At 43.3% G+C, this 21458-nt stretch overlaps 1 protein-coding gene across 2 annotated transcripts in view; it reads right to left on the bottom strand.

Moving 5' to 3' along the window:
- Window positions 1–1150: 1150 nt before the first annotated feature.
- thrb (thyroid hormone receptor beta) overlaps window positions 1151–21458 on the bottom strand; it is a 35732-nt gene continuing 15424 nt past the window's right edge. Inside the window, exons 2-12 of one of the 2 annotated variants that reach the window (XM_080787416.1) lie at window positions 18229–18304; window positions 13880–13944; window positions 11136–11186; window positions 10637–10737; window positions 8247–8394; window positions 7179–7372; window positions 6280–6306; window positions 5074–5214; window positions 2291–2549; window positions 2082–2176; window positions 1151–1569 (exon numbers count right to left, since the gene is read on the bottom strand). In XM_080787416.1, the coding sequence (XP_080643542.1) occupies window positions 1423–1569; window positions 2082–2176; window positions 2291–2549; window positions 5074–5214; window positions 6280–6306; window positions 7179–7372; window positions 8247–8394; window positions 10637–10737; window positions 11136–11186; window positions 13880–13886 (1170 nt within the window). In that variant the 5' untranslated portion in view covers window positions 13887–13944; window positions 18229–18304 and the 3' untranslated portion in view covers window positions 1151–1422. The remainder of the gene's footprint in view (window positions 1570–2081; window positions 2177–2290; window positions 2550–5073; window positions 5215–6279; window positions 6307–7178; window positions 7373–8246; window positions 8395–10636; window positions 10738–11135; window positions 11187–13879; window positions 13945–18228; window positions 18305–21458) is intronic. The other variant, XM_080787417.1, reaches the window with a different exon arrangement.

Raw genomic sequence — 21458 nt, 5'->3', positions numbered from 1 at the left:
TCTGACCCGTGGGCCTCGCCTTGGACACCCCTGATGTACACCTTATACCATAGCATGATACTCTGCATGTACAAGTACAACATAGCATGATACTCTGCATGTACAAGTACACCTTAGCATGATACTCTGCATGTACAAGTACACCATAGCATGATACTCTGCATGTACAAGTACAACATAGCATGATACTCTGCATGTACAAGTACACCTTAGCATGATACTCTGCATGTACAAGTACACCATAGCATGATACTCTGCATGTACAAGTACAACATAGCATGATACTCTGCATGTACAAGTACACCTTAGCATGATACTCTGCATGTACAAGTACACCATAGCATGATACTCTGCATGTACAAGTACACCATAGCATGATACTCTGCATGTACAAGTACACCATAGCATGATACTCTGCATGTACAAGTAAACCATAGCATGATACTCTGCATGTACAAGTACACCATAGCATGATACTCTGCATGTACAAGTACACCATAGCATGATACTCTGCATGTACAAGTACACCATAGCATGATACTCTGCATGTACAAGTACACCATAGCATGATACTCTGCATGTACAAGTACAACATAGCATGATACTCTGCATGTACAAGTACACCATAGCATGATACTCTGTATGTACAAGTACACCATAGCATGATACTCTGCATGTACAAGTACACCATAGCATGATACTCTGCATGTACAAGTACAACATAGCATGATACTCTGCATGTAGTATTACTCATATGTACCCGCATCGTAAGGAATGGCTTCACCCACTGCGAGGCCAATAAGCTCTTCTCCTATTGGTCCGTTGTGAGGAATGGTTCCATCCTAAACTCTTCTCCTATTGGTCGTTGTGAGGAATGGTTCCATCCTATTGGTCGACTCTCAGTAGTTGCCGTGGAAACAGTGTTTGAACGGCCGCCGTGATTGGTCAGTCGCACTTACTGAGACAACCAGGGTGCACGCGCGCACACACACGCACGCACACACATGCACACGCACGCACGCACGCACGCACGCACGCACGCACGCACGCACGCACACACACACACACACACTCACATATTTCTATTCCTCAAATTCTACTATACTTGTGCACGTGTGTGTGTGTGTGTGTGTGTGTGTGTGTGTGTGTGTGTGTGTGTGTGTGTGTGTGTGAAGGGTCCTTACGATTCCTAGAAATACAAGCACACGCTAACACACATACTGTACGTAACACACACACACACACACACACACACACACACACACACACACACACACACATACGCGTTGGGCCGTTGGCGCGTGGGTCGGTCCGGCAGGCAGTTGGTCAGAAAAGGGGCGGGACACTCCACCGTTGAGCTATGTACTGTGTGTGTGTGTGTGTGTGTGTGTACGTACTGTGTGTGTGCGTGTGCGTGTGTGGTCAGTCTTCGAACACCTCCAGGAAGAGGGGGGGGAACAGCTCGTTGGGACACTCCACCTTCATGTGAAGGAAACGGGAGGCGTGACACGCCCCGATCATCCTCAGGTCCGTCACCTTCATCAGGAGCTTCGGCCAGAAGTGAGACACCTGGGGAGGGGGGGGGGCACAGAAAGCCTTCAGTGCACTGTGCTTACAGAAAGCCTTCAGTGCATTGTGCTTATACACATGTTCCGACGGAACATGTGTATAAGCACAATGCAAGGAATTAATGCATTCGCCATGTATCCGAAGGAAGTCTGATCCAATCACTTTTAGATTTACTCCAGTTTAATCCTGAGTTTAAGTTTTGTTGTGTTCAAGATCTCTCTCACCTTGTGTTTACGCTAGTCTCTCTACCTCTCTCTCACCTTGTGTTTACGGTAGTCTCTCTATCTCTCTCTCACCTTGTGTTTACGGTAGTCTCTCTACCTCTCTCTCACCTGGTGTCTACGGTAGTCTCTCTACCTCTCTCTCACCTTGTGTTTACGCTAGTCTCTCTATCTCTCTCTCACCTTGTGTTTACGCTAGTCTCTCTATCTCTCTCTCACCTTGTGTTTACGGTAGTCTCTCTACCTCTCTCTCACCTGGTGTCTACGGTAGTCTCTCTACCTCTCTCTCACCTTGTGTTTACGGTAGTTGACGTAGTGCTCGAACGCCAGCAGGAACTCCTCCTGACAACGCTCGATACGCTCCACGCTGCTGAGACCCGGGCGATCTAGAGAGAGAGAGTACAGTGTTTATGATAGTTGATGAGGCCACGAACACACACACGCACACGCACCCGCACACGCACAAACACAAACACACGCACACGCACACACAGTCTCACCAGACGACAGCAGTATGACGGACTGCAGCATGGCGACCTCCGAGTCGTCGAGGTTGAACGAGGACAGCGACACGCCCAGGTCGAAGATGGCGTCGCTGACCACGCCCAGGCCGCCGTTCTTCAGCTGGCCGCGCGTCACCGCCATCTCCCCGTTCAGCGTCAGCGTCTGGCTGTCGGGGTCGTAGCGCACCGCGGCGCGCAGAGACATGATCTCCATGCAGCAGCCCTTCAGCAGGATGATCTGGTCCTCACAGGGCAGCTGCACAGGAAACAGTTAGCGTTAGCATCGTTAGCAGAGACATGATCTCCATACAGCAGCCCTTCAGCAGGATGATCTGGTCCTCACAGGGCAGCTGCACAGGAAACAGTTAGCGTTAGCATCGTTAGCAGAGACATGGTCTCCATACAGCAGCCCTTTAGCAGGATGATCTGGTCCTCAAGTTAGCGTTAGCATCGTTATCAGAGACATGGTCTCCATACAGCAGCCCTTCAGCAGGATGATCTGGTCCTCACAGGGCAGCTGGACAGGAAACAGTTAGCGTTAGCATCGTTAGCATCGTTAGCAGCCCTTTAGCAGGATGATCTGGTCCTCACAGGGCAGCTGCAACACATTAAACACTCGTTAATGTCCTCACAGGGCAGCTGTACAGGAAACAGGAAACAGTTAGCATTAGCATCGTTAGTAGCACAGTAGTCTAGCATAGCCAGACAACTATTTCACAATCTCTGAATGTTATATAGAGTCTGGAACTACACCTCCAGTGTTCCAGACTGTATGACTGAAGCATTTATATTTTACTCATGATCAGAGCTTCCGTTGCTCCAGACTGTACGACGGAAGCATTTATATTTGACTCATGATCAGAGCTTCCGTTGCTCCAGACTGTACGACGGAAGCATTTATATTTTACTCATGATCAGAGCTTCCGTTGTTCCAGACTGTATGACGGAAGCATTTATATTTTACTCATGATCAGAGCTTCCGTTGTTCCAGACTGTATGACGGAAGCATTTATATTTGACTCATGATCAGAGCTTCCGTTGTTCCAGACTGTACGACGGAAGCATTTATATTTTACTCATGATCAGAGCTTCCGTTGCTCCAGACTGTATGACGGAAGCATTTATATTTGACTCGTGATCAGAGCTTCCGTTGCTCCAGACTGTATGACGGAAGCATTTATATTTTACTTGTGATCAGAGCTTCCGTTGCTCCAGACTGTATGACGGAAGCATTTATATTTTACTCGTGATCAGAGCTTCCGTTGCTGCAGACTGTACGACGGAAGCATATATATTTTACTCATGATCGGAGCTTCCGTTGCTCCAGACTGTATGACGGAAGCATTTATATTTGACTCGTGATCAGAGCTTCCGTTGCTCCAGACTGTATGACGGAAGCATTTATATTTTACTTGTGATCAGAGCTTCCGTTGCTCCAGACTGTATGACGGAAGCATTTATATTTTACTCGTGATCAGAGCTTCCGTTGCTCCAGACTGTATGACGGATGCATTTATATTTTACTCATGATCGGAGCTTCCGTTGCTGCAGACTGTACGACGGAAGCATTTATATTTGACTCATTATCAGAGCTTCCGTTGCTCCAGACTGTATGACGGAAGCATTTATATTTTACTCGTGATCAGAGCTTCCGTTGCTCCAGACTGTACGACGGAAGCATTTATATTTGACTCATGATCAGAGCTTCCGTCGCTCCAGACTGTACGACGGAAGCGTTTATATTTGACTCATGATCAGAGCTTGCGTTGCTCCAGACTGTATGACGGAAGCATGTATATTTGACTCATGATCAGAGCTTGCGTTGCTCCAGACTGTATGACGGAATCATTTATATTTGACTCATGATCGGAGTTTCCTAACTTGGGTTAGGATTAGGGACAGGGTTAACACCCTTAGCGGCAAGGACGGAGTTCTCCGTTCAATCAATAATAGTAACGCCCAAGCGCTCAGGATGGAGATTGACAAAAAAGGATGGAGATTATTATATCAAAACCGATCACATCGCTCCACATGTGTCAGACGGCCCATCGCGGTCCCGTCGCTAGTCGCGTTAGAAACAATCATACCTCGATCGCCTTGGGAGTGTTTTGGCTACATTTAGCTGCTTCAGCCACATCCGGGATATAAATCGCTGCAGGGCGCTTTGATTTAATGGATTAAATAACCCCGGGCGTTCGGGGTGTTAACGTTAGGATTAGGGTTAGGTTAGGTTTAGGGTTGTGGGTGCTAGCGGCGTGTTTCCTCCTCCGCGTCATCAGTTCCCATACCCGAGGTGGGGTTGGCGAAAGGGCCTTTCTGTGTGGAATTTGCATGTTCTCCACGTGTCCCCTAGGGTAGGTACCCTCACATGTTCTCCCCGTGTCCCCTAGGGTAGGTACCCTCACATGTTCTCCCCGTATCCCCTAGGGTAGGTACCCTCACAAAAACATGCAGTAATCCTGGTCTCTAAACTGCCTCCCCCTGGCCAGCCGGGGCGCCTGATGGAGGGGAAAGGAACTGGTTGGAATAGCGTGTTCCTTCCACGCGCTACGTCCAACCAGGGAAACTCCCCCCTGTCAGGTGTAAAGGAGCAACTTGGACACTCGGGCATGAAGGAAGCATGAGTTCAAGTCCGTTGCTCTCCCCAGGTAGGCGGAGGGTGTGTAGAGCCCAGGATCACATTAGATGATTGACACAGGGGTGGAAAAATGGGTTACAAAATCGTGGGATAAAGAAATATAAAAAAAAGGTTAGGTTTAGGGACATGAGGTGTTTCTTACCTCACAGAACATTGGCAGTTTCTTGGCGAAGTCCACCACGCGTGTGATGGCGGGGGTGATAATCTTAGTGAACTGACTGAAGGCTTCGATGTCCACCTTGCTCCCCTCGGGGGTGTTGAGGACGGGAGGCGTGTCTTCCTGCTGGGGGGGGGGGGGAGAGGGGGGGGGGGGGGGGGTTAGAGTCTCCACGTCACAACATGAAGGAATAGGAGGTGCAGGCGGTTATGGGTTAAGGTTACCCCACATACCAAAAGGTCCGGGTTAACCCATTTTGACCTGAGTTCAGATTCTAACAAATGTCTTCTACATCCTGACAGTTTTCTGAAAATGCTATGTTTCTATGTCAGCTCGGCTATGAGTTTGTAGATCTGCTATTTTTCAATAGCTAAAGCATAACATAATGCCGTAAACACCAAAAGGAGTTCCCGCCCCCAAAATGGGTTCAAATTCACCCGACGCTCCCGACATGTGCTGCGCTCATCTCTACATACATATATATAACATAACGCTGACCCCAGATCTGTACATCACATCTCTACATACACATATATAACATAACGCTGACCCCAGATCTGTACATCACATCTCTACATACACATATATAACATAACGCTGACCCTAGATCTGTACATCACATCTCTACATACACATATATAACATAACGCTGACCCCAGATCTGTACATCACATCTCTACATACACATATATAACATAACGCTGACCCTAGATCTGTACATCACATCTCTACATACACATATATAACATAACGCTGACCCCAGATCTGTACATCACATCTCTACATACATATATATAACATAACGCTGACCCTAGATCTGTACATCACATCTCTACATACACATATATAACATAACGCTGACCCTAGATCTGTACATCACATCTCTACATACATATATATAACATAACGCTGACCCCAGATCTGTATACATCACATCTCTACATACACATATATAACATAACGCTGACCCCAGATCTGTACATCACATCTCTACATAGTACATAAACATATATAACATAACGCTGACCCCAGATCTGTACATCACATCTCTACATACACATATATAACATAACGCTGACCCCAGATCTGTACATCACATCTCTACATACATTATATATAACATAACGCTGATGATCTCTACATACATATACAGTATATACATCATATTATATCATATTATTATATTCTTACCGTGGATTCCTTCACCCCCACTGCACTCTGGTCAGAAGTATGGAATAAATTACATGTTATTTCATTTAGAAGCATTGCATCCTCGACCTGTTGGTGCAAAACAGCAGTGGTGAAGGTTCAGTGGAGAGAAGAGACAGCTAGGAAAGAGTTAACAGACTAGAAGACAGCTAGGAAAGAGTTAACAGACTAGAAGACAGCTAGGAAAGAGTTAACAGACAAGAAGACAGCTAGGAAAGAGTTAACAGACTAGAAGACAGCTAGGAAAGAGTTAACAGACAAGAAGACAGCTAGGAAAGAGTTAACAGACAAGAAGACAGCTAGGAAAGAGTTAACAGACAAGACAGGTCGAGGAGAGAAGCACACAAACAGTTAATAGATAGAAACACACACACACACACACGCACACGCACACGCACACACCATGCACGCGCACACACACACACACACACACACACACACACACACACACACACACACACACACACACACACACACACACCATGCACGCACGCAATATCTAGGGTCAGGTCTAGGGGTCAGTACATGCATAAACTTTCCTTAATGATTATATCTGGTTTCAGTATTTATTTATGATATATTTTCTCTATTATTAGGTCATTTTTGCAGTCAGTTTGTATTGGGGTGGGGAGGGGGTGCCGGGTGGGGGGTTCGGGTAGGTTTAGGGTCAGGTTTAGGGTCAGGGTCAGGTTTAAGGGCTTTAGGGGGTCAGGTTCAGGGGCAGGTTCATGGCCAAAGCACTGGGCTAGGGTAGGTTTAGGGCGTTTAGCGGTCCAGGGTCTCACCAGGAACTTGCGTTCCCTCTTGGTGGTGTTGGGTTAGGGGTTAGGAGTTAGGGGTTAGGGTTCAGGGTTAGGGCGTTTAGCGGTCCAGAGTCTCACCAGGAACTTGCGCCCCCTCTTGGTGGCGTTGGTGCTCAGGTGGGCGTCGGTCACCATGCGGATCAGATCCCATTCGTCGCCGCTTGGCTCCGCCCTCTCCCACGCCGTCCGCTGGAGCTCCTCCTTCTTCCTCCTCTGGCGGTTCTGCTCGATCAGCTTCCTCTTAGCCAATCGCTTGCTGTCGTCCAGCACCACTTCAAAATAAGAGTATACACTGTAGTCCAGCAGCACTTCAAAATAAGAGTATACACTGTAGTCCAGCACCACTTCAAAATAAGAGTATACACTGTAGTCCAGCACCACTTCAAAATAAGAGTATACACTGTAGTCCAGCAGCACTTCAAAATAAGAGTATACACTGTAGTCCACCACTTCAAAATAAGAGTATACACTGTCGTCCAGCAGAACTTCAAAATAAGAGTATACACTGTAGTCCACCACTTCAAAATAAGAGTATACACTGTCGTCCAGCAAAACTTCAAAATAAGAGTATACACTGTCGTCCAGCAGAACTTCAAAATAAGAGTATACACTGTCGTCCAGCAGCACTTCAAAATAAGAGTATACACTGTCGTCCAGCAGCACTTCAAAATAAGAGTATACACTGTAGTCCACCACTTCAAAATAAGAGTATACACTGCCGTCCACCAGAACTTCAAAATAAGAGTATACACTGCCGTCCACCACTTCATAATAAGAGCTAACACTGCCGTCCACCACTTCAAAATAAGAGTATACACTGTCGTCCAGCACCACTTCAAAATAAGAGTATACACTGTCGTCCAGCACCACTTCAAAATAAGAGTATACATTGTCGTCCAGCAGCACTTCAAAATAAGAGTATACACTGTCGTCCACCACTTCAAAATAAGAGTGGGCAACCACACTAATTAACCCATTTTAGGCAGGAACCCCTTTTGGTGTTACGTTATGGATTGCATTACGTTATGCTTTAGCTATTGAAAAATAGCAGACCTACAAGCTCGTAGCGCGCCACCGAGTGGCGCGCTACGAGCTTGCAGGTCTTTAGAATCTGATCTCAGGTCAGAATGGGTTAATGAAACTTACGATCGGTTGCCATGCCGACCTGGATGCATTTCTTGAAGCGACACTCCTGACACTGGTTACGCGTCACCTTGTCGATCACGCAGTTGGCCTCGTACTTACAGGCGTACGAAGGGTTAAGGTTCTTCTGGATGGTCCGCCTGAAGAAACCCTGAGGGGCCAACAGGGAGGAAAGGGTTAAACCCTGTGGGGCCACAGGGAGGAAAGGGTTAAACCCTGTGGGGCCACAGGGAGGAAAGGGTTAAACCCTGAGGGGCCACAGAGAGGAAAGGGTTCAGACCTAATAGACTGTAATAAATATGGACAAAGCGTTCCCCGGGTCTAACATGGACGTAAAATGAAGCCTGTCAGTCCTTGCACTGTAAGTCGCCATATTTCTAGATCCGTTTGGGCCCAGCTGGCCCATTGGCTGGCTCAGACCCGGACTTCCCCCTTTACTCTTCGTTGGTTTTTATTTTGACTGAACGGGGGGTGGCTCCCGTTCATAGACACTAGGGCTGTCAGTTCACCTCTATAATCCAATTCGAATTTCATTGCTTCATTATTTGTAATTTTCGAAAATATTCGAATATTTACATTGTGAAGCCAGCAACATGTTGATGCAAACAGACGTGTACAGTAGCTGCTCCAAATGATATTAGCATTCGTCTGTGTCTGCCCGTGTAAACGCAGCATTGTCCCCCCGCTGCGGAGCGGACCGTTGCCCCGTCGGCTAGAATGCTGTCGGAAAAAAGGCCGCCTCCCGTGTACCATAGTGTTATTAAGGAGGACTCCTTGGCTTCTAACGATATGGACCAGAGTTAAACTAATGTTAGGCTAGCTCCCATGCTAACTAGTTGCATACCCTCGTCAGAAACAACACCACAGATCGGGTGGAAGATGCTGATATCACTTTGCTTGTGCCCGTGGATGGGAAATGAGATTTAAAAGGCTATAGAAGCGTGGATGAAAGGCAAGCACAGATGTGCAATAAAGTTGTGTTGTGAGACTGTATTATGATTTTCGTTCTACCGGCGATTTCTGTCTGTGTAGTATACTAGACATATCTATGTATGTGTTACAAGGGTTTGTGTGTCTGTGATTAAAAGAGTTACAGCCAGTAAGCCCGCCCACCCTGTAGACTGTCTCTGATTGGCTTACCCTGAAATCTGGCCCTACGTTAGCCAATCAATGACCTCTTCTGCGACGTGACCGGACGTGCACCTTTTCACATGCAGTGGAAGCGGCCGTGGAGATTTCACAGCGGTAGATCCGTTACTCAATACATTTAGTGAGCGGATAAAATAACATAAAACAAAATAAAAATATTAAATAGAATTAATAAATGATAAAAGCTCCATTCGAATGGCAAATTTAGCTTTCGAATATATATATATTTTTTAATATTCGAATTTCTTTCATATTATGAAATTCGTTCTGACAGCACTAATAGACACACACTCAGAACACACGCGACGTTATGGTCATTTCTTAAATAAATGGGACCATAATTTTCCAAAAATTATATTATGACATGAGAAATTACACTTTAAACTAGTGACTGGAAGCAAAAAGTATTCATGAACATGTTTATTAAGGTAATACAGTCTAGGTGAAGTTGGGCCCAAATACATGGACCTCTATGGAGCTATGGGTTTTTTTTGGCCACAACAGGCCATTATATGAACTTTCAGGAAGTCCTGATTTCCTTAGTGGCTTCACGAAATATCTGTCTGACTGCCCCCCTGGGTTAAACCCCCGAGGCGCCACATGGAGGGAAGGGTTAAACCCATTTAACCCTCACAGGTGATACATCGTTAAGTGTTAATTAGGTTAATTACCTTGCAGCCCTCACAGGTGATAAATCGTTAAGTGTTAATTAGGTTAATTACCTTGCAGCCCTCACAGGTGATAAATCGTTAAGTGTTAATTAGGTTAATTACCTTGCAGCCCTCACAGGTGATAAATCGTTAAGTGTTAATTAGGTTAATCAAGCCCGACACACACCGGCTGTGTCCCCCGCGCGGCGCCGCGCGGCGCACACAGCCGCCTCCATTATTTTCAATGAACCTAACGCACACCGGCTCCGTCCGCCGCGCGGAGCCGCGCCGCCTGGCGCGCCGATAGAACACAGTTCTATTTTCCAGGCGGCGCCGCACGGCAACGCGCCGCGCCGCAGACGGTCGCAGCCGGTGTGTGGTGGGCTTTACTTTGCAGCCCTCACAGGTGATAAATCGTTAAGTGTTAATTAGGTTAATTACCTTGCAGCCCTCACAGGTGATAAATCGTTAAGTGTTAATTAGGTTAATTACCTTGCAGCCCTCACAGGTGATAAATCGTTAAGTGTTAATTAGGTTAATTACCTTGCAGCCCTCACAGGTGATACATCGTTAAGTGTTAATTAGGTTAATTACCTTGCAGCCCTCACAGGTGATACAGCGGTAATGATATCCCGTCGCTTTGTCTCCACAAACTACGCACAGCTCGTCCTTGTCCAGGTAACTCGGGATGTACCCTGGAAATACACGCACGCAACAACACACACACACACACACACACACACGAATAGCGTTCATACGGTCACTAACTTGTGGATCATAGTTTGGTAAACTGAACATAAACTGTAGTTGTCTTGAGTTCAAACGGCACTCAGACCATCGGCCATTACCATCGGTGAAAGTCAAGTTTTTGTTGACATGTTGATATCCTCAACAGATCCTCAGAGAGGGAGAGAGAGATAGAGAGAGAGATAGGGACACAGAGAGAGAGAGAGAGAGAGAGAGAGAGAGAGAGAGAGAGAGAGGGGGAGAGAGAGAGAGAGAGAGAGAGAGAGAGGGGGGGGGAGAGAGAGAGAGAGAGAGAGAGAGAGAGAGAGATAGGGACACAGAGAGAGAGAGAGAGAGAGGTTATTACCATTCTGACTGGAATCATCGTCCCAGCTCGGGGAGCATTTGTCTGATGGCTCTGAAAGAGACGGAGAGGCATTTTATATACAACCTATAACCTCATTTTATACAACCTATAACCTCATTTTATACAACCTATAACCTCATTTTATACAACCTATAACCTCATTTTTATACAAACTATTCCCTCATTTTTATACAAACTATAACCTCATTTTTATACAAACTATAACCTCATTTTTATACAACCTATTCCCTCATTTTCATACAAACTATTCCCTCATTTTTATACAAACTATTCCCTCATTTTTATACAAACTATAACCTCATTTTATACAAACTATAACCTCATTTTTATACAAACTATAACCTCATTTTTATACAAACTATAACCTCATTTTTATACAACCTATAACCTCATTTTTATACAAACTATTCCCTCATTTTTATACAAACTATAACCTAATTTTATACAAACTATTCCCTCATTTTTATACAAACTATAACCTCATTTTATACAAACTATAACCTCATTTTTATACAAACTATAACCTCATTTTTATACAAACTATAACCTCATTTTTATACAACCTATAACCTCATTTTTATACAAACTATTCCCTCATTTTTATACAAACTATAACCTAATTTTATACAAACTATAACCTCATTTTTATACAAACTATAACCTCATTTTTATACAAACTATTCCCTCATTTTTATACAAACTATTCCCTCATTTTTATACAACCTATAACCTCATTTTTATACAAACTATTCCCTCATTTTTATACAAACTATAACCTCATTTTTATACAAACTATAACCTCATTTTTATACAAACTATAACCTCATTTTTATACAACCTATAACCTCATTTTTATACAAACTATTCCCTCATTTTTATACAAACTATAACCTCATTTTATACAAACTATAACCTCATTTTTATACAAACTATAACCTCATTTTTATACAAACTATTCCCTCATTTTTATACAAACTATTCCCTCATTTTTATACAAACTATAACCTCATTTTTATACAACCTATAACCTCATTTTTATACAACCTATTCCCTCATTTTATACAAACTATTCCCTCATTTTTATACAAACTATTCCCTCATTTTTATACAAACTATAACCTCATTTTATACAAACTATAACCTCATTTTTATACAAACTATAACCTCATTTTTATACAAACTATTCCCTCATTTTTATACAAACTATAACCTCATTTTATACAAACTATAACCTCATTTTTATACAAACTATAACCTCATTTTTATACAAACTATTCCCTCATTTTTATACAAACTATAACCTCATTTTTATACAAACTATAACCTCATTTTTATACAAACTATAACCTCATTTTTATACAAACTATTCCCTCATTTTTATACAAACTATAACCTCATTTTTATACAAACTATAACCTCATTTTTATACAAACTATAACCTCATTTTTATACAAACTATTCCCTCATTTTTATACAAACTATAACCTCATTTTTATACAAACTATAACCTCATTTTTATACAACCTATAACCTCATTTTTATACAAACTATAACCTCATTTTTATACAACCTATTCCCTCATTTTCATACAAACTATTCCCTCATTTTTATACAACCTATTTCTCTCATTTTGCTACAAGTTTAAATGCCGACGAGGTCAGTCTGCTAACGAAGAAAATGATCTTTGGCTTCATGTGTGTTTGGAATACATGAAATGTATGTTAGATCACCGACATTCTAACCCTAACCCATGAAATGTATGTTAGATCACCGACATTCTAACCCTAACCCATCACAGACATTCTAGGGCTAATAACCTGTAAACTGAGAATATTCATTCACCAAAACCAACTTACAGTTAGTTGATTTAAAATGTAATTGTGTGCTCGTGCTCCGCAGGACAAGTGCCTCAAAAAGTTCATGCCAAGCCCTGCAACCTTTTCCCTCATTTTTTATAAAACTATTCCCTCATTTTTATAATTATATTTGACTCATGATCAGAGCTTCCGTTGCTCCAGACTGTACGACGGAAGCATTTATATTTGACTCATGATCAGAGCTTCCGTTGCTCCAGACTGTACGACAGAAGCATTTATATTTGACTCATAATCAGAGCTTCCGTTGCTCCAGACTGTACGACGGAAGCATTTATATTTGACTCATGATCAGAGCTTCCGTTGCTCCAGACTGTACGACGGAAGCATTTATATTTTACTCATGATCAGAGCTTCCGTTGCTCCAGACTGTATGACGGAAGCATTTATATTTGACTCATGATCAGAGCTTCCGTTGCTCCAGACTGTACAACGGAAGCATTTATATTTGACTCATGATCAGAGCTTCCGTTGCTCCAGACTGTATGACGGAAGCATTTATATTTTACTCATGATCAGAGCTTCCGTTGCTCCAGACTGTACGACGGAAGCATTTATATTTGACTCATGATCAGAGCTTCCGTTGCTCCAGACTGTATGACGGAAGCATTTATATTTTACTCATGATCAGAGCTTCCGTTGCTCCAGACTATACGACGGAAGCATTTACATTTTACTCGTGATCAGAGCTTCCGTTGCTCCAGACTGTACGACGGAAGCATTTATATTTGACTCATGATCAGAGCTTCCGTCGCATGACGGGGTTTTACCAGTGAGTTAGTTCAATTATGTCATGTTGATGTCATAGTGATGTCATGGTGATGTCATAGTGATGTCATGTGACCTTACCTGACATCCTTCTGGGGTTCAAGGCCAAACCCTCATCCTCAGAGCGTCCTCACACATCTGGATACCTGGAAATACATTAAATACATGTTTAATACACGTTAACATCTGGAAATATACACATCCAATGCACCAATACACAATCGGTTAATATAAAGAACCTATCTACAAGCTCACAACGAGCTTCTCAACTATTGGATAAATCTAAGGAGAAGCCCAGTTTGTAACTCAGAGCACTATCACTCACACACACACACACACACACACACACACACACACATCGACCACATGATGGCGCCACCTGCATGCAAGATAACTAAAGTACTTTATACCACTTCTCTCACATGTTTGATAGAGAGTGTGTACCTGTGAGTGTGATGGAGAGTGTGTGTGTGTGTGTGTGTGTGTGTGTGTGTGTGTGTGTGTGTGTGTGTGTGTGTGTGTGTGTGTGTGTGTGTGTGTGTGTGTGTGTGTGTGTGTGTGTGTGTGATACAGAGATTGTGTGTGCGTGCGTGTGTGCATGTGCGTGTGTGAGTGTGATAGAGAGAGTGTGTGCGCGTGCATGTGTGTGTGTGTGTGTGTGTGTGTATGCGTTCGTGCGTGTGTGTGTGATAGACAGTGCGTAGGTGTAGATTTGCAAAGTGATTTCTGCACATCGTCACCTGAGATAACTCTGGCTCTACAAGTTCACCCACAGCGCTCAGCTAGCCGTGTGCGTGTGTGCGTGCGTGTGCGTGCGTGCGTGCGTGTGCGTGCGTGCGTGCGTGGGCGCGCACGCGTGTGTGTGTGCGTGTGTGCGTGTATCACAGCCCTTTACTTGACCTAGCCATGAGACCATGCAGTCTCATGTAAAGGTTAAAAGGTCATTTAGATAGCATGTGTTCATTTGTAGATCTGGGATTCTATAGTGTTTATAGTTTGTAGATCTGGGATTCTATAGTGTTTATAATACTATCAATAAGCTTTGGGCTTATCCAGTACCCGGTATCAATAAGCTTTGGGCTCATCCAGTACCCAGTATCAATAAGCTTTGGGCTTATCCAGTACCCGGTATCGATAAGCTTTGGGCTTATCCAGTACCCGGTATCAATAAGCTTTGGGCTTATCCAGTACCCGGTATCGATAAGCTTTGGGCTTATCCAGTACCCGGTATCAATAAGCTTTGGGCTTATCCAGTACCCGGTATCGATAAGCTTTGGGCTCATCCAGTACCCGGTATCGATAAGCTTTGGGCTTATCCGGTACCCGGTATCAATAAGCTTTGGGCTTATCCAGTACCCGGTATCGATAAGCTTTGGGCTTATCCAGTACCCGGTATCGATAAGCTTTGGGCTCATCAAGCCTATTATGGAGCGTAGTGGTCCATGACTTCATGTTTAAACAATAACAATAACATAAATAAATGTAAACCCACGCTGGCACAAAGATGTCGGTCTAAAAGTTTATTGATACCTGCCGACCAGCGCTGAGGAAACACATGTAAAAAGATCAGTTTATTGATACCTGCCGACCAGCGCGCTGTCCGCGGAAACACAAGTAAAAAGATCAATTGCCTTCCGTCTGTTAGAAAAGTAGGCTACTATATTTGAGGCCCGTAGAGTAAAAGATACTGGTTCTGTTTAGAATGTATCGTCTCTACTAGTAGACTATAGTGTATTTACAGGTCCATACAGTAAAAGATACTGGTTCTGTTCAGAATGTATCGTCTCCCGTCTTTCCACAAAATAATAGAAGATGCTCGATAAGAACCTGGATCGATAAGCTGCTCGTTATCCTTAAGATGTCCTCAACGTTCCCCACGCACGCACGCACGCATCCGCGCACGCACATACGTGCACGGGACTGGAGATGACATTTTGATAGGAGGACATTAACCCATTCTGACCTGAGATCAGGTTCTAAAAATGTCTTCTACATCCTGACAGTTTTCCATTCTGACCTGAGATCAGATTTTAAAAATGTCTTCTACGTCAGTCGTTCTTCGATTTAAAAAGAAATAGCAGACCTACAAGCTCGTAGCGCGCCACTCGGTGGCGCGCTACGAGCTTGTAGATCTGCTATTTTTTAACAGCTAAAGCATAACATGATGCTAACACCAAAACGGGTTCCCGCCCTGAATGGGTTAAGTCTTTTCCTCTTTTGATATTAAATGAATACTTTAATGATATTAAATGAATACTTTAATGATATTAAATGAATACTTTAATGATATTAAATGAATACTTTAATGCGACAACGAGCCGTGCATCAAAGCGTCTCATTGGCTGAGGGGATGTGAGCCGTGTATCAAGGCGTCTCATTGGCTGAGGGGACGTGGTTGTCGGGGAGACACGGAACGGCAACAGATGGTGTTTTCATCAAAGAATCCTCCGTGATAAAAGAATCCCTATAAGCCTATCAGAGAGACCCTATCGACCTGTCAGCCTATCAGAGAGACCCTATCGACCTGAATGACTTGGTCTGGACTGATCACGTTACACACACGCACGCACGCTCGCACGCACGCTCGCAGGCAGGCACACACACACACACACACACACACACACACACACACACACACACACACACACACACACACACACACACACACATGTTCCTTTTGTGCTAAATTAACTACGTGCGTTTTACTAGTGATGTACTTTTTTTGTACAATTTGTACTTTTACTTTTCAACACTTTTTCTTTTACTGCAAATACTTTTACTGCACTAATATATGGTTCACATGACGCTGATTATGACAATGATGTCATGTTTCAGTGCAAACTTGTGAGCTTGAAGATCTGCTGTTTTCAAAAGACGTTTACACATTGCCAATACTGAACTTTTACTCAAGCGAATTTTGATTATCCATCATTGTTAATGAAATGCACAGTAGTGCTACTGTATGTCTACATATAATGTTATCTAAGCTAGGGTTAGGGTTAGGGTTAACCCAGGAACAAGCTGCAGGTTGAAAAGGCCCTCAGCGCTGAACTCGGTAGAATCTGCACCTGGCTCGCTGATAACAAACTATCTGTTTACCTGCAGGTAAAACTGAATCCATTCTCTTTGGATCTAATAGTAATCTCAGCAAGGCAGATGACTTCTTGGTTAGAGTGGGTGACAATGTTATCACACGTAAAGATGAAATTACCTACCTAGGTTCCATCCTGGAGGATAATCTTTCCGGTGATAAAATGGCCACCAGCGTAATCAAAAAAGTCAACCAAAGAACAAGATTCCTTTACAGGATCTCCTCACTGGTCAACAAAAACACCTTGAAGACCTTAACAGGAGCCCTCGTACAAGGTTTCTTTGACTATACATCCACCTCCTGGTACCACAGCACCTCAAAGGCCCTTAAAACTAGGCTCCAGACTTCCCAAAACAAACTGGTCAGGCTCCTACTTGGCCTCACTCCCCGAACCCACCTCACCCCTGCCCACTTTGACAGGCTGGGATGGCTTAGGGTTGAGTCATTAAGACATCCTTTAAAACCACCCTCAAAGGGCCCCTACGTATGGCTGCAAATAGAAACTGGCCCCTGTAAATGAATCCCCTGTGGAACATGGGAATCCATAATTCTATATACTATATCTCATGTTCGTGAACAAATGTACTCTCAGCTGTCTATTCAGGGTGTCGTTGGCCTGTGTATGCATGCCTTTTGTTTTAGTTCAGATCCTGGGTCGGTCACACCTAAGGATTTTACATGCTAGAAGATGAACAATGGATCAAAGCATGCAGGGAGTGGCCAAATGCCAGTCTGGCTCAATGTGTATCGTGACTCTGTTTAAATGAAAGCAGTTGGATTTCAATGTAAACTTGGTCAGTCAATTGGGCTGGTCCCTCCTGTGTGAGCCTGTATGCTCTGCTCTGCTGCTGTGCTGTGTACTCTGAATGAACAACATCAGGGAACATCATCTCGTCTGTCTGCCTGTATGGTATTTTAATATCCCTTTTCCCCCTCACTGTATATGTTTCTTTTCCCTTTTTGCCTGCTCTATGATGACTTCCTGTTATGACTATATATAGTTGTGTCTATTCGTACGTCTCTAATTGTTTTGATGAATTGAACAAGGTGGACCCTGTTGTAAACAAGTGTAATGCTTTATGGTGTCGTCCCACTCACAGTTAACAGTCTTTGTGTTGAGTTTGAAATTCTGCAAACTGTTAATAAATCAATCAATCGAACATAATCGCGTACGCCTGTAAGGTCGTCGAGGCTAGGGGGAGGGGCTACGGGCTGGGGTGGGTTTTCAAACTACGGTGGAAGATTGGGAGTGTGTGTGTGTGTGTGTGTGTGTGTGTGTGTGTGTGTGCGCGCTTGCGTGCGTGTGTGTGTGTGTGTGTTTTTGTGCGAGACCTCTCACCACAGGAAGTGATGCGTTGACCCCTCGTTGACCCCAGGAAGTGTCGAGGAGCCGCAGCGCTCCTCCAATAGGAAACCTGGAAAACACCAACGACCAATCAGAACACAGAACCATATCACCAACAACCAATCAAAACACAGAACCATAACACCATGCAGCGACCAATCAAAACCGCGTTTAGTTTCCGTGGCTTTAACACATCGTCTGCTATTGACGTATTTACACCGCCGCAGTCATAGTGTTATAAAGAAAGTCCACCATCATTTTTCATCAGTTTTAGTCGAGGAAATTAACACAAACTTTCCCTTTCGGAGGGATTAAAATCAAACAAACAGTTTATGCCAACAGTTGTTTTCTCCATATAAACTATGCTAACTGCTATGCTAACGGTTATGCCAACAGTGGTTTTCTCTATATAAACTACGCTAACTGCTATGCTAACTGTTGTTATTGTTCTCTTCTGTTTTGCAGATAAACTACCAGAAGTCTTCATCTGCTGCACCAGACCAGTCCAGTCACCAGACCAGACCAGTCAGGACCTTGGGACCCGGTAGGTTCTCATGTCATTTAACTGTCTTCTCCAGTGTGTCTGCGCTGTGACGGTTATTGTTATTAACACCAAACAACCCTGTTACGTCTGTTAACCCAAAACAACCCTGTTACGTCTCAGTCTGCACAGTGGAACAACAGTAAGCATCGCAGCACTGTGCTGTGCAGACGTAACAGGGTTGTGCTGTAGTCTTTGAAGTACAAATGATTTTGCTGCTAATATTCGTGTTGTTTATAACTGAAGCTAACAGTGAAACAGCTTGTTGTCTTATATGTAACAGTAAGACGCCCTGAGGTGGCGTGCACGCATACTACCATAATACTAATAATACTACTAATACCAATACTATTACTACTATAATAACCAGTAAGACGCCCTGAGTGACAGCAGACTGCTGGGCGAGCGCTGGCGCTTTGGCATGGGGGAGGGGTCAAGATCAACATATTGAATGAATTCTGTACCGGCCATATATGGAGCGTGTCTTGAGTGTACACAGGGTTTGATGAGGTCAGATCAACATAATGTAATGTCAGCTCCATATATGGAGACCTAAGGGTGGCAGCGGGGGCTGTTTTGAGTGCACAGGGTTTGATGAGGTCAGATGAGGTCAGATCAACATATGGAATGGATTCTGTATTGGCTATATATGGAGGCGTGACGGACGGACAGACAGACAGACAGACAGACAGACAGACAGACAGACAGACAGACAGACAGACAGACTAGTTTTGCAGGTTTTCATAGTAAACCGTTATGAACCTATAGGTTGAGAATACATTAGCATGCATTAATAAGAAGACGTATTCTGACGCCCCACATGAGTCTGTTTTCTGTATTAATTTATTTAGTTGTTTTGTCTGAGTTGAGTTAAAGGCCTTTTACATTTTTCAAACCTACCTTCAGTTCAGTGGCTGAAACATGGATTATTTATTACACTTTTTATTTTTTACAACTCTTCCTCTCTCTATTTTTGGAGTTCCCAGTGAGGCCTGCTGGACTTCGAGATGGAGTGTGTGTCTATGGAGTTAACATTACTCTGATAGACCCCCAGGTGTTGTCTATGGAGTTAACATTACTCTAATAGACCCCCAGGTGTTGTCTATGGACTTTACATTACTCTAATAGACCCCCAGGTGTTGTCTATGGACTTTACATTACTCTAATAGACCCCCAGGTTGTGTCTATGGAGTTAACATTACTCTGATAGACCCCCAGGTGTCTATGGAGTTAACATTACTCTAATAGACCCCCAGGTGTCTATGGAGTTAACATTACTCTGATAGACCCCCACGTGTTGTCTATGGACTTTACATTACTCTAATAGACCCCCAGGTGTTGTCTATGGAGGAATAATACCATAATTAGAGTCGAAAAGTTGTTTATTCGGCTGTGAAATATCATACTTTTATTACAATCATTAAATCACACACTCTCACCCCTCTCTCTCTCTTTCTGATAGAGAGACAGTGCCCTCCGCCTCTCTCTCTCTTTCTGATAGAGAGACAGTGCCCTCCGCCTCTCTCTCTCTTTCTGATAGAGAGACAGTGCCCTCCACACCTCTCGCTCTCTCTCTTTCTGAAATGCTGTTCAGTTGCCATGACGATAGAGTTATATTTGACAAAGTGACGCATGATTCCAACATTCACTCACTTTCGGCTTCATTCACTCTGTTTTACAACAAGAGATTCAACCCTTTTGGTCCATTATTTATTTACTCAGCATCTGAGCCACGGAACAACCATCTGATGATAATTGAAATGAATTCATCACAAATTAGATGTTTAATTAATTAATTAATTAATTAGATGTTTTTTTAATGGACCCATAAGTTTTTATTAATTAAGTTAGGTTTTGCCATATAATCATGTCTTTTGCCATAATCAGGTATAGCTTTACAACAAAGATGTATTCGGCTTTTCGGTATTCGTTTTTTCGGCCAACTGTTTCCTGTATTCAGTATTCTGTTTTCGGCCAACTGTTTCCTATATTTAGTATTCTGTTTTCGGCCAACTGTTTCCTATATTCAGTATTCTGTTTTCTGCCATCTGTTTCCTATATTCAGTATTCTGTTTTCTGCCATCTGTTTCCTATATTCAGTATTCTGTTTTCTGCCATCTGTTTCCTATATTCAGTATTCTGTTTTCGGCCAACTGTTTCCTATATTCAGTATTCTGTTTTCTGCCATCTGTTTCCTATATTCAGTATTCTGTTTTCGGCCAACTGTTTCCTATATTCAGTATTCTGTTTTCTGCCATCTGTTTCCTATATTCAGTATTCTGTTTTCAGCCATCTGTTTCCTATATTCAGTATTCTGTTTTCGGCCAACTGTTTCCTATATTCAGTATTCTGTTTTCTGCCATCTGTTTCCTATATTCAGTATTCTGTTTTCTGCCATCTGTTTCCTATATTCAGTATTCTGTTTTCGGCCAACTGTTTCCTATATTCGGTATTCTGTTTTCGGCCAACTGTTTCCTATATTCAGTATTCTGTTTTCGGCCAACTGTTTCCTATATTCGGTATTCTGTTTTCGGCCAACTGTTTCCTATATTCAGTATTCTGTTTTCGGCCAACTGTTTCCTATATTCAGTATTCTGTTTTCGGCCAACTGTTTCCTATATTCGGTATTCTGTTTTCGGCCAACTGTTTCCTATATTCAGTATTCTGTTTTCGGCCAACTGTT

The sequence above is a fragment of the Protomyctophum bolini genome (genome assembly GCF_963924005.1).
Source record: "Protomyctophum bolini genome assembly, chromosome: 17".
NCBI lineage: Eukaryota > Metazoa > Chordata > Actinopteri > Myctophiformes > Myctophidae > Protomyctophum > Protomyctophum bolini.
Note: the sequence above shows the minus strand (reverse complement) of the source record. Positions and strands in the feature narration are given on the sequence as shown.